Here is a 17,275-nt window from a genome sequence, read left to right as displayed (position 1 = left end):
AAAATATATATTCTAAATATATTAATATATTTAATAATATAATCCAAAATGTGGACTTTATAGATGCAAAAACATGTATCAGACATTAAAAATAAAACATGAAACATTTTTTCCACAGTTTGAGAACCACTGAACCAAATGATGCAAAAAAAGAAACAACACTTATATAATGCTATCACAATGATTTATTGATTCAAAAGCAAGAAAAAGAGAAGAAATATTAATCAAACTTTCCATCCATCCATCATTACTTTGAGGTTTATGTTAATGATTGAGCTCCTCTGTTGCTGCAGTGACTCATGACAGACTATGAAGTACATTTACGGATGGAGCCGTCAACACAGATGACCCACAGCATTCCCAGGTCAGAGCTCACATGCTTGTGACCATTGGGACAGGCAACCATTGAGATCCAGTCTGTGCCAGCAGGGATGGTTCGAGTGATGCCAGTTCTGCAAAATTATGTTTTCTTTAATGTAGCATTTGATTTATATCAGAAAATTATTCTTGAAAAATTCATCACTTTTGTTCATTCAACATTTAATATGATGTCTGTTTAGTTCACCTTTGGAATAAGGCCCCTTGAGAGCTGACACCAAAGACACTGCCATCAGTTGCTACTTCAATCATGGACAGAAATCCAGGAATATTCAGAAAGCCGGACCCGGAACAGGCATTGCTAGACACGACCTGCACGAGACCCAAAGAAACACAAACCAGTAAACCATAGTCACATCAAGAAACTGTGTTTGCTGCCCCCACACCAGTTTCTTTATTTCTTTAGTTATGTAAAAAAAAAAAAAAAAAACTTTTTGCGTGAAGTCTACTTTATTGTTGTACTTTTAAAACCCTGGTGTACTTGAACTTGTACTCAAGCCCTTGTATTTAACATTGTGACATTACCCTCATGATGAAGATTCGATCAGTGCTGTCCACGCCCCAACAGCTGTATGGGCCACAGCTGTAATACTTCAGCTTCCCACCAATTGGAACCCAAGGAACAGAGCTGGACAGCCATTTGTTGTTAGCATCCATATTTAAACAGAATATGTCATCAATCATATTGACACCTGCAACGGCCTGATCACCTCCAGCATCCACCTGTTTGAGAAGGCCTAACAGTACAAATCAACAGGTTGGATGAAAGATTAGTCACTTTAACTGAAAGAATAACAATAAGCTGATGTCATTTGGACTGTGGTTTTAAAAAAATGACTCCAAGCTAGTCATTAATAACAGATTAAGTATATCTTATGATTTTGCGCTCTGCACAGTCAGTCTCTTCACCTCCAATCTTCACAAAGCTGCCACCCTGAAACTTGTAGATGTTGTTTGTCATATCCACCCCGAGCTGACCGGCAGGGCCAACGCTGACGTGCTTTAAAGACGTGTGCATACTTGTGAAGACATTATTATATAGGACAAACACTTCATTTTGATTGTTCACTCCAACCACTGAACCGGACCCAGCGTCTATCTGCTTCAGATTGCCACACATATTCACACAGTTCAAAGCTGTGAACACATGGTGCAAAATAATGAGTACAAATAGACACTTTCACAAATTAATTAAATACTGTTAAATAAAAAAAAAACATATATACAGTATATACCAAATCACATTAGTAGCTCACCCAGAGTGTGAAGGAACTGGCAGCTGAAGAGTAGCAGGATGCTCTGATAAACCTTCATTGCTCTGTTCATAACCAGAAATCATTTAGTGAATTCAAGTGCATTTAATATGAGTAAGGATAAAACATAATACATATTAAAATAACAGTAATAAAATGAAGATTAAAGCTGCGAGCAGCGATGACGGGCCCAAGCCGGTGGCACCGCCACCCCGGTGGCATCAGTTTAACTGTGCACGGCAGGCAATAGGCATTTAAAATGGGAAAACATAAAAGGACTATGTCAAAGTCATCTGAATTCACCACATTAACTGCAGCAGTTGGTGCTGCTATGACCACAAACCACAACAGCCACATCTATGAGATCAATTAAATTTATATGAATTTCATGTCAGATTATGTCAAAGGTCAAATTGGAATGAGTTCAGAATACCATTCGAATGCTGATGTTGTTTTATTCTAACACTTCTCTTCATGTGTTTTTGAGCTACCTTAGCTACCATTTGTGCACCAATCTTATGCACCATAAAACATGCTTTCATTTCAATATGGGTGGTCCAATAAATTTCTTTTAATAAAAAATGTATAAATGGAGCCAAATCACAGAAACTGCAAAGATGATTTTAATATCAGTGTCAGGTAAGAGTAAGATGCGTGTCTACATTTTATGGAAGTTTATTATAAATAGCCACTTTTATAAAATCATGTGAAATTTATGTTTTAATACATTTATATTATATCAGTAAATAATTAATTTAAAGACATGTGCATCATACGTGATCTTGGCAAACACATCACATGACGTTTTTATTTCAAGTGATAGTTATTTGTGATAGCCTATATGAAAGGGTTAAATTATGATCAAGAGAGAAAGTCACACACACACACACACACACACACACACACACACACAAACACAATGATGTAGTGAGAGTGAGGGGGAGGGTAAGGACTGAGAGAAAGGCACACACACAAACTCACAGGGTGAGAGAGAGACCCCCCCCCCCCCCCCCACACACACACACAGATAGAGAGGGGGAAGGGGAAAGACAGGCAGATGGCATTCCATAGACTTAATGGTTTGTATACTGTACAAACTGTACATTCTATCCCCCTACACTACCCCTAAGCCTACATATCGCACACACACACACACACATACACACACACACACACACACACACACACACACTACCCCTAAACCTACCATCACAGAAAACATTCTGCATTTTTACATTTTTATTAAAAAATTGTTTAATATGCTGTTAAAGCTATTTTGATTTACGGGGACACATGAAATGTCTTCATAAACCATGATTATGTTGTAATAAACACCCCTCCACCTATATATGTTATATATATATTATGTTATATATACCATGATTATATCCCAAAATAATAAATGTTATATTTACCCATGGCCTTCCCTGTTATACAGAAATGTAATAGTTATCAAACCTTCCTTAACTGCATAAATAATAAATGAAATATAGATGAATCATCATTAAAGCAACAATTTTCTCTATTCCCGTTGTTCTTTGATGAACATTAATGACAGGCATCATCAGTGCTCCTGTCACTTTAAGAACAACCGCGGATCTCACGCGCGGTCCCGCGCATCTCATTTCCTCACAACTCTTTAAAGTTCATTTAAGACGTTATTTAACTAATTTAAGACTCTAATATGAGAATACTCAAAATCCTCTGTGTTATTGTTTGTTCAAGAGCAAAAGAGAACTCGATGTGAGCAGGAAACTGACGCGAGTCTATCTATGCGTCGAGTGTGTGTGTGTGTGTGTGTGTGTGTGTGTGTGTGTGTGTGTCAGTGTCCCTTGATTAGCTGACATGAGACGCATCCACACAGATAGGACACTGACAGACACACACACACACACACACACACACACACCGCAGCATAGCCATACAGTTTAAGTTCACCCACACTATATATTAATAAAAAGGTTTACAGTGCAAATACTGTTGTTGCAAATACTGTGCATAAAATTTGAAAACATTTGCAAAAAACACCACTGTATCATTACATTTTTTTTTTTAAACCTTTAAGTAACCATTTTTTAAACATCTATAAACATTACATTTACATAGATAGACGGACCAGATATTCCTAACACTTTGGGAATACTTTAGGGTTACTAGTTGTTTTGTAAACTGTCTATAAACATTATCTGGATGGTTATTGTAAAGTTGCAACCGATGACTATAATACCTTGTTAAATAGTTTAATAAACAGTACCAGTAAAACGTGGGCAGTACCAGTAAAACATGTAAACAGTACCAGTCAAACATGTGGGTTGTCCTGATACTGTACTTCAAAATGTAATAGTGTAAAAATTGCCACAGAATAAAGTAATTGTTCAAGATCTATTGGTAACTCATAAAAATAATGTCATATTTGCATAAACTGTCACTACCGTATATCCCGACACTAGCACATTAAGATAAGCTATGAAAAAAATCATGTTCCTCTGCCTCTTTCTGGTTAAATAATGTTTATAATAATTGTTAATATAGCATGCTATATTAACTATTCCAGGTTATTTATGCATAGCATAAATAATAGTTAGTATAGCATGCTATGCCACTTTCATCAAAACATATTACAAAGCTATAGCAATCTCATGTCATTCCGTCTGTTCGAAAAAAAAGTTGCACTAACTGTTCGTTACAAGCAGCATTTGCCGTCAGGCAGGTAACGATAGCTAACATAAACATATTTTTGCTAGCCTACCTGCTGCAAACTTACACTTTTTTTGTACAAGACAAGTAGAGCTATTTTATCCAGTGTAATTTATCACATACCACTATCTTGTTTTTTCTTATCCTCCTCTTCCTTTCTCTTTTTTCTTTTCTGGCTTCCTGAAGCATAAAATTCCGCTTCAAATCCGAAGATTTTGTATTTTGCCGCAGCAGAGATCGCGTTGTTGGCTGGCTGCTGTCAGCGACTTCTGAGAGGGGCCCCTTAAGGGGGATCCCGATAACAGTGTCATTGCACTTTACTGCATTGACTATCAATGGGGCGCTCACACAGTTTGTCGTTTCATTTTATTCTTAACCTGTCGCTGTCTTGGTGCCCCAGGCCAGCTCGAGGCCCCAAGCAATTGCTTGGTTTGCCTGCCTTGTCGCGACGGGCCTGCACACACACACACACACACACACACACACACACACACACACACACACACACACACACACACACACACACACACACACACACACACACACACACACACACAGACAGGACACTGACACACACACACACACACACACACACACACACACACAGGACATTGGCATACAGCGTGTTCTCTTGTGTCTTGTCGCGCTTGGAAGCATTTACATGAATAGGAGCGTGATCATGTAACGCTAAGCAAAAATGGATATAAAAACGGACGCTGCGTTATTTGCGTTAAATATTTTTAATGCGTTAAGCTTCCGTTTCACGTTGACCGAGTTTGGTGGAGATTGAATAAATCGCCTACGAGGAGAACGTAAAAACTCAGAAACTGAATTATACAAATATTCACGTTCAAACAAACTTTCTGTGAAAAAAGACACTTATAAACAGACACTTGTAGAAAATAATGTGAATTTTTTTTTTTTTTATAAATTTGAACTATGTCAGTAAATAATGAATTTAAAGACAAATGTGTCAAAAGTGATCTTTGCAAACACAGCACATGACCTTCTGTAAAGCACATGTATAGAAAACACACTCACACTCCTCTGTTTTAAAAAAAGAGTTCTGTCTGAATGAGTACATGAAATCACGGCTGTCAGGTGAAAAGAATTGTAACTCAAATGTCATTTAGAAAATTAGTCCTGTAGTGATATAGTGTCATAGTTCATGTCCACATTAACCACTACGTTGTAATATCAGTGTAATACCCATGTCATCATACACATTTGTGTCCTCATGAATCACATTAACAAGCACACATACAGAGAAAGGGAGTTTCAAAAATAATACAACACTGCCCCCTTTTGGTGATAGAGGGGAGGGCACACACACAGCCAAAAACATTATTAAACTTTGACATGTGGCCATGGCAACATTATTTGAAATATCAGGAATTCATTCATATGTCTCTATCTGTCATGTTTTCACATTATACTGATGAAGTTTGAAGTCAATCGTGTGACAATAAGATGGTGATTCAAAGCATTTTTGAAAGTGACACACTTCCTGCTGCCAGTTGGTGGCGCTATAACTTTGACTCACAAAAGTCATATCCATGCGATCGGCTTCTTACAACGAACACACAGCTGAAGTTTCATCCAAATCAGTCAATGTTTGCACAAGTTATTACACACTTCCTGTTTCCCTTTTCTCGCCATAAATTTGTTGCTTCGCCACGGCCAAACCATTTGAGATATCAAAAATCCGTTCGCAATTTAGCATCCTGGATATGTTCTCTTCATGCTGACCGAGTTTGGCAATGATTGAAACAATGGCCTCGGAGGAGTATATTAAATTCCAGAGCATGCGTTTTCCGAACAACCCATAATAGCTCACTTCCTGTTGGGCTGACGCATAACTATGAGCACGAAAGTTGTTCGGCCCGATGACGTCTATATGTGTACCGAGTTTCATACATGTACGTGCAAGTGTGTTTGATATATAGACCAAGTTTTCAGACCCCACTTTAGGTGGCGCTGTCGAGCCCCCCTGCCACGCCCGGGTACCAGCTTCAGCCCGGCTCTGATGGCCGCGGATTCCGATGTGTGTGCAAAGTTTCAAGAGTTTTCGAGCATGTTAAGTGCCCCAAAAGTACCCGAGAAGTCGAAAAAAACAATAAAAAAAAAAACAAAGAATAATCCTTAGGGGAACAATAGGGCTCTGCGCCCTTTGGGCTTGGGCCCTAATAACCTCTTATTCTATCTCTTGATAAAATTCAGAATTCAGCAGTCAGTATGGATTCTCCTCTTCTGAGATACAGGTACTAGAAACGTGCATCCAATGTTTCCGAATGATGTTGAGGGATCCTTTATATAGCCAAAATATGTAATGTGTGTGTGTGTGTGTTTGGGGTGTTGTAGATACAGGTAAATATGGGCTATCTCTCTATATCCCCACACTTGTTTGATGTATTATTTTAGTGACAAGGAAAGTCAATAGAGACATTTTAACCAGTCTGCCATCTCTCCCATGACAAATAAGACACCGCATGTAAAAAAAAAAAAACAAGCCCAGTATTATTGTACTTTTTTTAACATTATTATTTATTATCAATAAATGAGCCTGCAACATATTAAACTGAAACCACTGAAAAGCAAAAAAGAAGTTATTTTACAAAAATCAACTAAAAAAGTTACACAGTGTAGCTTTAAAAATCACTAAACACTTGTAATCCTGTTTACCACAACTATCTATTTGAGGTAATACAGCTTAAAAACAAAAACAAGCTTGAAACTACTTAAAGCTACACTGTGTATTTCTTTTTAGTTTATTCTTAGCTAAAAACACTTCGTTCTTTCAAAAATATATGTGCTCATTAATGTATATTTACTTCTTTCAAGTAATAAAGTATTCTCGTAAGTTTATGATATGCCATTGAAAATACATATGGGTGAGGGGTTCGAATGCGGGTCGCCATGTTGCCCCTCCATCTTGAAAGTACATTAGCCAAAGAGGGACATACCTGTAAATTCAAGCTTCGCCTTTCGCGTTTTAACACTCGATGGCACCGTGTCGAATGTGGACGAGGTCGAACTGGAAGCCATGTTAATTTTGGACTAAATCGGCCACCGTAGGAGTTTAAACGAAATCGGAATTGAGAGGAACAGAAACTAACCTTCACTGGATGGTCATAAACCTTTTAACAGCTAGATGGGGGAAAATATCACACAGTGTAGCTTTAAACGTTTAGAACAGTACTTTGCTGTCAAGGCAAGAAACATTTCATTGTTATTTTCAAGTTAGAAATAATTTTCATTCATATAAATGGTGTGAGGGCGCAACGGCGCTGTGAACGTGTTGGCATAGCAACATGATACTTCCTGCCTGTGTGTCGTACGAAGGACGTCTCGTTTAATCCTGATTAAGGACACTCCGTATATCGCATCCTTCACAGGATGTGTCCTCTGGAGGACGCAGCCTTCAAAATTAAATTAAATGAGACACAGCTAGGATCCCGGCCATTCAGCTGTAGTTCAGGGCTGTGGCAAGCTCCGTTCCCTCCTTCAGGGAACAGGGGTTACATTGGTAGTAACCTAGACATTCCCATTCAGTCAGTCACTTTCGAGGGGCAGAGCAGAACTGCCCAGGGAAAGACACAGGTTTACCGACAGGGAAACCCTATCGTGGACAGTTACACATATGGGATTACATAGGGGGAATCACAGCATATGGGCATCTAACCCCGTACAAGGGCTGACTGACCGGGCATGCACATGAGTACTGGGTTTGGCATCAGGCGCCTCTGCCGTGTCTGACTGCCAAAGGATGCTGGAGGAACTCGATTCAGGGTTCATCTGAAGAACAAATAGGTGCTCGTATCGCCCTGTTAGAGGGGGATGGCACTGCAAGCAAGACACAGAGCCAGCCTTCCCACATATTACTTTTTTGGATCCAACACACGTGGAAAAAACATGGGGTGGTGAAGGAATGCTGATAAACTGTCAGCGAAGAACGGGGGCACGTGGTTTGGAGCGGGAGGTCTCAGGCCGCATCCAACGTCAGATGGCGTTGGATGTGGCCTGGTCTCGCCAGACGGAGAAAGAGAAAAAATAGACACTGACCAGGAGAGCTCTCGCAGCATCCGATGGGAGATCAAGACTCATGGCATCGGATGGCTAAGCCTCGCCGGACGGAGAAAGAGAAAATGGAACCGGTTCTCGATACCCATTCCTAGCTGCAACACAAAATGAAAAAGTACACATGCTAAGCGTGTTACCGATTTTTTGCACTGCCTATACTTTGCACTGCAGAGGTGGCAAAGAAACAATCTGTTCATGTAGCCTACCATATGAAATAAATAAAGCCAAACTGGTTTGTAATAAGTGAATATGGTAATTCTGTTTTTGGAGTTGTTTAATCATCCTCTGGTGAGATTGATTTGATTTGCTGTTGATTTCTTCGAAGGCTGTGTGTCTGAAAGTCAGTTGTAGTTGTTGTGTTTCTGCTCATCTCTCCTCTTTTTCTTGTTCTTGTTGTTCCTCTTATCTTCAGTGATTCTGCTTGTTAACATCAGGTGTCTAATGCTCAATCATCACTTGTAGTGTACTTTATTTCACTAACTGCAACACTGAGTGTTACATTTACTCGATTGGGACCATATGAAAACTTACTGTGTGAACATGTAACCAGCAACATGCGTTTTTTTTAATTAAATCATTTATAAAAATGAATTGGTAAAATTGTCCTTGTCTTTAACACACACCAAGAAACGTGATATGTAACACATTCACAAGTTTTGTTGTGGTCTTTCTGGGATCATTCCAGCAAAAGACAACATATGCTGGTCCACCAGCATACCAGCATCCTAAGCTGGTCCTAACATGCAAAACATACCTTATATTGGTGACCAGCAAAGCTGGATTTTTCAGCAGGGGATCCACTGATTTTTTCAAAGAATCAGATTCATTCTGACTATTCACTGATTAAAATACAGTATGGAGCTTTAGAAAATTAATGCTCTACTGGTTTAGGCAAATTAAATGCCACAGATTTTTTACAAGACTAAAATGTTCCCTGATATACTGGAAATATATGAAGAGTTATGTTGGAAATCACATGGCTACTGATGTATTAAATAACTGCTGGGAATATGTAAACAAAAAGAAAGGGGAACAGAATTGAGCATAAAAGACAAATGTCAGATTGCAGATATTAAATGTAACATGTCACCTGTATGGGGAGAGGTACCGGTGCATGGACTTTCCCAGAGGTTGACATTGATCTGGAAATATTAGAAAAGATAAGGGATTGAGAGGAAATGGGCATGATAAAAGAAACCGAATAAACAGTATAAAGTGTAGAAATGTCAAAAAAGTTTATCAGCTAATTTATTGGAATGTTGTTCCAGGATCAATAAAGATGTCCTGTACAAGACCGAAAGAAACACAGCAGTCAACCAAATATTGTCACACTGTTTGCTGTCTACACCCCAGTTTCTTTATTTAGTTTAATTAGAACAATCGAAATTTTGTGCTACACAATACTTTAATTATAAAATTTGCCACACTGCATCCATATTTAAACAGAATATGTCATCATTCATACTGCCCTTATGGAAAATTATACTTCAAGTTAATTTTATTAAGTATAGGCCTACTTAAGTATGTTCAAGTATATTTTTAAGTATACGTTATTTAGCAAGTATACTAATATCAATGTACTAATAGTAAACTTTTAAGTATTCAATACGGCTCAGGACTAAATGTGCCTACTTTAAGTATATAAAAGTATACATTTAAGTGTGCTATAACTGTAACAGTATTTGTACTGCATCTGTACAAGTGAACTTATAAGTATACTAGTAGTTTACTATTTTAATACAAGTAGTAATTTTTTTTGTTTATGATAGTACACTTTGAAAGTAGTAAACAACTAGTTTAGCTTTCATAAATAATTTTTTTAAAAAGCAACATTTTAAACAAAATTGCATTTTAGTCAAAGACTTCATCCGGATCAGATTCCGAACGAAGATCAAAACACAGATGGACTAGATCGAGTTCATCAACTCCTCCAATGCTTGTCAGTCGTTTCCTCTTCATGGGTTCAACATTTCATTCAGTAACATTAGGCCGTTTTGAACGTATGCTGTTTAATTTCTTTATGATTGCGTTATTTTACATTTGCGTGAGCAATCTTCTATGGCTTGTTTCTGCTTCTTCTTCACCTGTGTTTTGATTCGGAGATTCTGTACTAAAAGAAGCATAATAGCGCCCCCTTCCGTATAACAGTGAAAACATGGATAGCCAGAAAAATCAGTTAATAGCAGGGAAAGAGTGAAGTTGATTTGAAGTAAATTCCCATGTACACTACCAGGGGACTAGCCGTTAAAAATTCAGATACTCAGAATTAGGAACTTATCTTTTTTCATTATAAATCAATATTTTTCAACAATGTAAGTTTATAAGACAATATGCAAAACTATGTGAAAAAGCTACTCAATCAAAAGAGTAAACACAACTACAAGCCAAGTATACTTAGAATACTTATATACATGGGCGTCGGAAGCAAAAAAAATGTGGGTGGGTCCTCAGAAATGTTTTACTGAAGTAGATGCCAATTACATTAAGTACAATACCGCTTTACTTGGTAAACGTATAGGTCAGAAAGACAAAATTACGTAAATCGCCACATCATTGAGAGTGACAGTATTGTAGGGGTAAGACGCACGGCATGTAGTTTTGACACAAATCGAACTGCGGTTCGAGTCCGGCTTTCGCCGATATCAATCTTCTCCGTTTTCCCATCACATATCAAATCGGAAAGGCATTTATTTTCAATACAAATTAAGAAAATATTAGAAAAGTGTAAATAAAGCGTCTAATATGTGTTTAATAATACGTGTTTATCGATTAGGGGTAGGTAAACAGACATGTGCTGAATGTTAGAGACAATAAAAGTGAGTGGGTCCAATATCATTGATCGTAAAAAGTGGGTGGGTCTTGTCCCACCCACATACAATGGTTCCGACGCCCATGCTTATATACTTTTAAGTATATCTTGATCAAAAGTTTGAGTAAAGGCCAAATATACTTACACTTTTCTGTCAGTATCCTACAAGTCAAGTATACTAAAGTGCACATTTAAGTATATTTCTGAGAAGTACATACAAAGTAGACTGAAAGTATACTTTTTTTTTTAAGAAGTAGGCCTATACTAATAGCTCACTTGAATAAACTTCTTTTTTGTAAGGGTGACACCTGCAGGGATCTGATCACCTCCAGCCAGCCTCCACCTGTTTGAGAAGTCCTAATAGTACATATCAACAGGTTGGATGAAAGATTAGTTAATTTAATGGGGAGTTCACAAGTTCACACTTACAAATAATCAGATAGTAAATAGTATGCGTAATAGTATGCATATTTGGCGTGCTCTCCGAGGAGAGGGCTGAACCCAGAGTACTCCCCTCAAATCTCTGGTTAGTAAAGTAACCAGGTGAGTGTGAGGAAGACAGGGTGGTGGAAGGATGCTGAAGAACTGTCAATGAACATTGGGGAGTTGACTGGATATTTATATAGTCCTTCACTTATGCTGATTGGGTAGACATGTTGATTGCTGATTGCTGACAGCTGGTTAGAATGACATGAGGATTGGGTAGATCATTTGAATGTGTTCATCCCAAACTTTGTTAATAAAACATCATATAGCCTAACAATAAGATGATGTCTTGGGACTGTGGCTTAAACCAGGACTCCAAATTAGAATCATGTGTATTAATGACAAATTATCTCAATACCAAATGCATATTTATATAAAATATTATTTATTGAACAATAATATTTAAATGAACAACAATAGCCATTATAAAAGACAAAAGGAACTAAACACAAGCAAAACATTCAGTCAAATGTACAAATGCAGTGATCTAGTAGGCCCTACAGGATTTAAGATAAATAGCCTAAATAGAAAGTCATGAAACTTAATTTTCCCCTTAACTCAAATCGGTTTGCTCTGGAACAAGTAATAGATTAATAAGACCAAAGATTGCCCGTTTGATATACCCCAAATTTATTATATCTCATGTTTAAATATAGTAAGAGCCTGCGGTAAATTCCCGAAAGGCCTGACCGAGATGAAGCTGTTCTCGGTGGGTATATGAGCTCTGAGCGGCCGTTGCCGGCCTGGTGCCTGCTCACATCTGTCAAAGTTTTTAAAGAAACAAAAAGAAAGGGGATCAGGATTGAGCATAAAAGAAAAATGTCAGATTGCAGAGATTAAAGGAAATGTATGTAAGATTGTGGCCAAAACTGGTACTGCATTCACTTTCAAATGACTGTAGAGCGGTGTATCCCCTCTCCCCCTCCCCCCTGACTCGAGGTTGCCAGATAGGCTGCAGGATCCAGCAGGAACGTAGTGACTGAAGAGCTGAAGAGTCTGAGGAGGAGGTTCAAGGAGGCGAGGGAGGAGGAGAGGGGTCCCCTAGCAGAGTTGCGTGTCATCCTCCGTAAGAAGCTCATGATTCTGAGGAGAGCGGAGTGGCACAGGAGAAGGAGGAAAGAGAGGCCCAGGAAGCGGGCTGCCTTCATAGCGAATCCCTTTGGGTTCACAAAGCAGCTTCTTGGGAAGAAGTAGAGTGGCCGGCTCACCTGCTCCAAAGTTGAGATCGACCATCACCTCAGAGACACCTTCTGTGACAGATCCAGGGACCAAGATCTGGGCCACTGCCAGCACTTGGCTGGACTTTGACGGGAAGGAGTCCAGCTGGAGGGAGATCCAGGAGGTGATCAAAACGGCCAGAGCAAGCTCAGCCCCAGGACCTAGTGGGGTACCTTACAAGGTTTATAAGAACTGCCTGAGGCTACTCCACAGGCTCTGGAAGATCCTGAAGGTCATATGGAGGAGGGGAAAGGTTGCTCAGCAGTGGCGGTGTGCAGAAGGGGTGTGGATTCCTAAGGAGAAAGAGTGAAAGACCATCGACCAGTTCAGAAACATCTCGCTGCTCAGCGTTGAGGGAAAGATATTCTTCAGCATCGTTGCTAGGCGGCTGACCAACTACCTCCTGAGGAACTCGTACATTCACACCTCGGTCCAGAAAGGAGGGGTCCCGAAGGTGCTGGGGTGTCTGGAGCACACTGATGTGGTCACACAGCAGATCAGGGAAGCCCGGGATAACAAGGGGGACCTGGTGGTGCTGTGGTTAGACCTTACAAACGCCTATGGGTCCATACCCCACAAACTGGTTGAGGAGGCCCTGCGCCGGCACCACATCCCAGACAAGTTTAGAGACCTCATTCTGGACTACTACGATAGTTTCAGTCTGAGAGTCTCTGAGGGGTCTACAGCATCAGACTGGCACAGGCTTGAGAAAGGTCTGATATTATTCGCACTTGCCATGAATATGCTGGTAAAGTCTACAGAGGTCCAGTGCAGAGGCCCCCTCACCAAGTCCGGTATTCGCCAGCCGCCCATTAGGGCTTTTATGGATGACCTGATGGTGACAACACCACACGTCCCAGGGGGCAGGTGGATCCTGAAGGGCTTGGAAGAGATGACCACCTGGGCTCGCATGTGCTTCAAGCCAGCAAAGTCTAGATCTCTGGTGTTGAAGAAAGGAAAGGTTACCAACAAGTTCCGCTTCACACTTGGCACGACCCAGATACCATCAATCACTGAGAAACCAGTGAAGAGCTTGGGAAAGGTGTTCGACTGTAGCCTGAAAGACACGCAGCCATCCATGCAACCAACCTTGAACTGGAAGGCTGGCTAGCTGCAGTGGACAAGTCAGGCCTACCGGGCAAGTTCAAGGCCTGGATTTACCAACACGGCATCCTCCCATGGATACTCTGGCCCCTCCTGATTTATGAGGTTCCCATCTCCACCATCGAGCGCTTTGAGAGGAGAGTCAGTAGGTTTCTACGAAAGTGGCTGGGCCTACCTCGAAGCCTGAGCAGCATCGCTTTGTATGGCCCGAACAACAAGCTGAAGCTTCCCATCAGCAGCCTGAATGAGGAGTTCAAGGTGGGCCGTGCCAGGGAGGTGCTGCAATACAGAGAGTCACAAGACCCGAAGTACTCCCAGGCTGGGATCGAGGTGAGGACAGGACGGAAGTGGAGGGCAGCAGAGGCGGTGGATGTGGCTGAGTCACAACTACGGCACAGGGCACTGATAGGAGCAGTGACTCAGGGAAGAGCTGGCCTGGGTAGCGGCACAACATCTCACTACAACAAGGCACAGGGGAAGGACAGGAGATCACTGGTGCAGCAAGAGGTGCGGGTCGCAGTAGAGGAGGAGCGGGCCAGTAGGATGGTTGGAATGCGGCAGCAGGGAGCCTGGACAAGATGGGAGCATGCAGTGGACCGTAGAGTCTCATGGGCAGAGCTGTGGAAAGCAGACCCCCACCGCATACGGTTCCTGATCCAGGCTGTCTACGACGTACTACCGAGCCCATCCAACCTGTTCAGCTGGGGATTGGGGAGAGGTACCGGTGCATGGACTTTCCCTGAGGTTGACATTGATCTGGAGATATTAGAAAAGATAAGGGATTGAGAGGAAACGGGCATGATAAAAGAAACCATATAAAAAGTATTAAGTGTAGAAATGTCAAAAAAGTTTATCAGCTAATTTATTGGAATGTTGTTCCAGGATCAATAAAGATGTTGATCCAGGAACCTCAGGATCTACCAGAAGCATGTACAAGACCGAAAGATACACGGCAGTCAACCAAATACTGTCACACTGTTTGCTGTCTCCACCCTAGTTTCTTTATTTAGTCTTATTAGAACAATCAAACTCTTGTGATGTTTCATTTTTCATACTTTTAAAAACCTGGTGTACTTGAACTTGTATTAAAGCCCTTCTATTTAACATTGTAACATTACCCTCATGATGAAGATATGGTAATTTCTTTATATAACAAGGTTTGTTGATAAGGGAAGAAGGAGGCGGGAACCAGCGAACATTTAACACAATACTTTAATTATAAAATGTACCACACTGTAATACTTCACCTTCCCATTAAGTTAAACCCAAGGAATAGTGCTCTGGCTAGTTGTTGTTAGCATCCATATTTAAACAGAATATGTCATCATTCATATTGCCCTTATGAAAAAGAAGTATACTTCAAGTTAATTTTATTAAGTATACTTAAGTAATGTTCAAGCATATTTTTAAGTATACGTTATTTAGTAAGTATAGAGACAGAGCGACACGCGTCATAATCTGAAGACCACGCCCACAGGGGGGGAAAACAATCAAACCGTCTCCATTGACTTTGTATTGCATACAAAGGCTGCCTCTTTGTCATTTCGGACTTATAACAAAAAATTGAACAATGTATAAAAGCTGATATGTGACAAAGTGTACAGCAAACAAGCTAAACAAAACCCAGAACCAAAAACCCAGAGGTTTTCATAAGCTGTTGACCCAAAAAACGAGTGTTTAAGGACAATAAAGTGGATTCAGGCCATTGAGACAGAGCGCGACGTGTTATATTACACTGAGAACTACGCCCACTGGAGGGGAACGTGATCAGCGACAGTAAATATAATATATAAAACAGACATTTGGATATTTGACTTAACAGTGACAAAATGTTTACTGCACACATAGACATATTGAGGCATACTGAGTGTGAGGATCCCAAAATGTACCCATTCTTCCTGCTGAAGCTTCACTTCTTATTGCCTGTATCCACTTTTATCTCCTTAAATGCTCGTTTTTTTGGGTCGACAGCTTATAAAAACGTATTTCTGTGTTTTTTAGATTGTTTGCTGTACACCTTGTCACATATCAGCTTTTAGACATTGTTCTGTGTTTTGTTTTTAAGTCAGAAATGACAAGGAGGCAGCCTCATGCAATAAAAAGTCAATGGAGAGCGTTGGATTGTCCCCCCCCCCCCTGTGTGGGCGTGGCCTAAATACGCTCTGTCTCTATACTAATATCAATGTACTAGTAATAAACTTGTAAGTATTCAATACTACTTGGGACTAAATTGGCCTTTTAGTATATAAAAGTATACATTTAAGTGTACTATAAGTTCAACAGTATAAACTTTAAGTACACAACTACATTTCTCAATTGTACTGCATCTGCACTAGTTATCCCTGAAATAGTTTGAATTCAAATGATTTTGGTACAATAAACATAAACTCCAACAGATTTGGTCAATTACTCCATGTTTTGCATTTTTTTCATTCTATTTAATTGTTTAAATTAAATGTACTTAACAGAGCCTATTTTTGTCGGTTGTCAATGCAACGCAATACAAGGAAGATGCTGATTGGCTCTTTGAACTGAAGTCAGGCATGGATGCAGCTGCACGCATTTTTATCAATGTTTGCTGGTGAGTACAGGCCTTGTAACTTTAAATTTTGGTCTCAAACAGTTAATTATTAATACATTATTAATCCCTAATAAATTAGATGTATAACAGTTAGCCAGTAAAACAAAATGTAAGTTTAGGCTGTGTTTACACTCAAAAAATTATTTGACGATACTGTTGACTTTATTTAAACAATTTATTTTGTTTAAGATTTTCATTTTGAAATAACTAAATAAATCAACTGAAGATAAAATGAGACATTAAATCTCTGCAGAGGAGGATGAAACAACTCCACAAACAGCATTACCAGCTCCATGCATTACTAATCAAATTGACTTCATTTCTGTTTCACCATGATGGAGATAAGTGTTTGTTTAGTTGGACTCTTGACCCTTGGCTCTTAAACATTTGTGTTTTTTTTTTTTTTTGGCTACTTTAACTGTGTGTTTAAAAAAAAAACACTTTAGTTATGCCAAGACAAGCCAAAGAGAAAATGTGATATGGTGACTTTGGTTTATTGATGATGATGACATCATCATGCAGTGGCTGAATCACTAATCTCATTCACGTGATGTGATGTTATTTATGTTATTCTACAACATGAGATCCAGCACTGTTATGGTAATTGATTAATATTCAAGATATTAAACTCATGTAGTGCTCAAAAGGTTTAAATCTACGGCATAACTT

The 17,275-nt window shown here is 39.6% G+C and overlaps 1 protein-coding gene across 1 annotated transcript; it reads right to left on the bottom strand.

Moving 5' to 3' along the window:
- Positions 1-307: 307 nt before the first annotated feature.
- Positions 308-1,692, bottom strand: LOC307119171 (fish-egg lectin-like; the record flags this gene model as incomplete). Its single annotated transcript, XM_079805250.1, has 5 exons — positions 308-452; positions 566-690; positions 904-1,115; positions 1,288-1,515; positions 1,635-1,692. 5 exons carry the CDS (start codon positions 1,690-1,692, stop codon positions 308-310), a joined length of 768 nt encoding a protein of 255 aa, XP_079661376.1.
- Positions 1,693-17,275: the final 15,583 nt, after the last annotated feature.

This window comes from Gobio gobio (assembly GCF_949357685.1).
Source record: "Gobio gobio genome assembly, chromosome: 22".
NCBI lineage: Eukaryota > Metazoa > Chordata > Actinopteri > Cypriniformes > Gobionidae > Gobio > Gobio gobio.
This window is presented reverse-complemented; position numbering and strand designations above follow the sequence as displayed.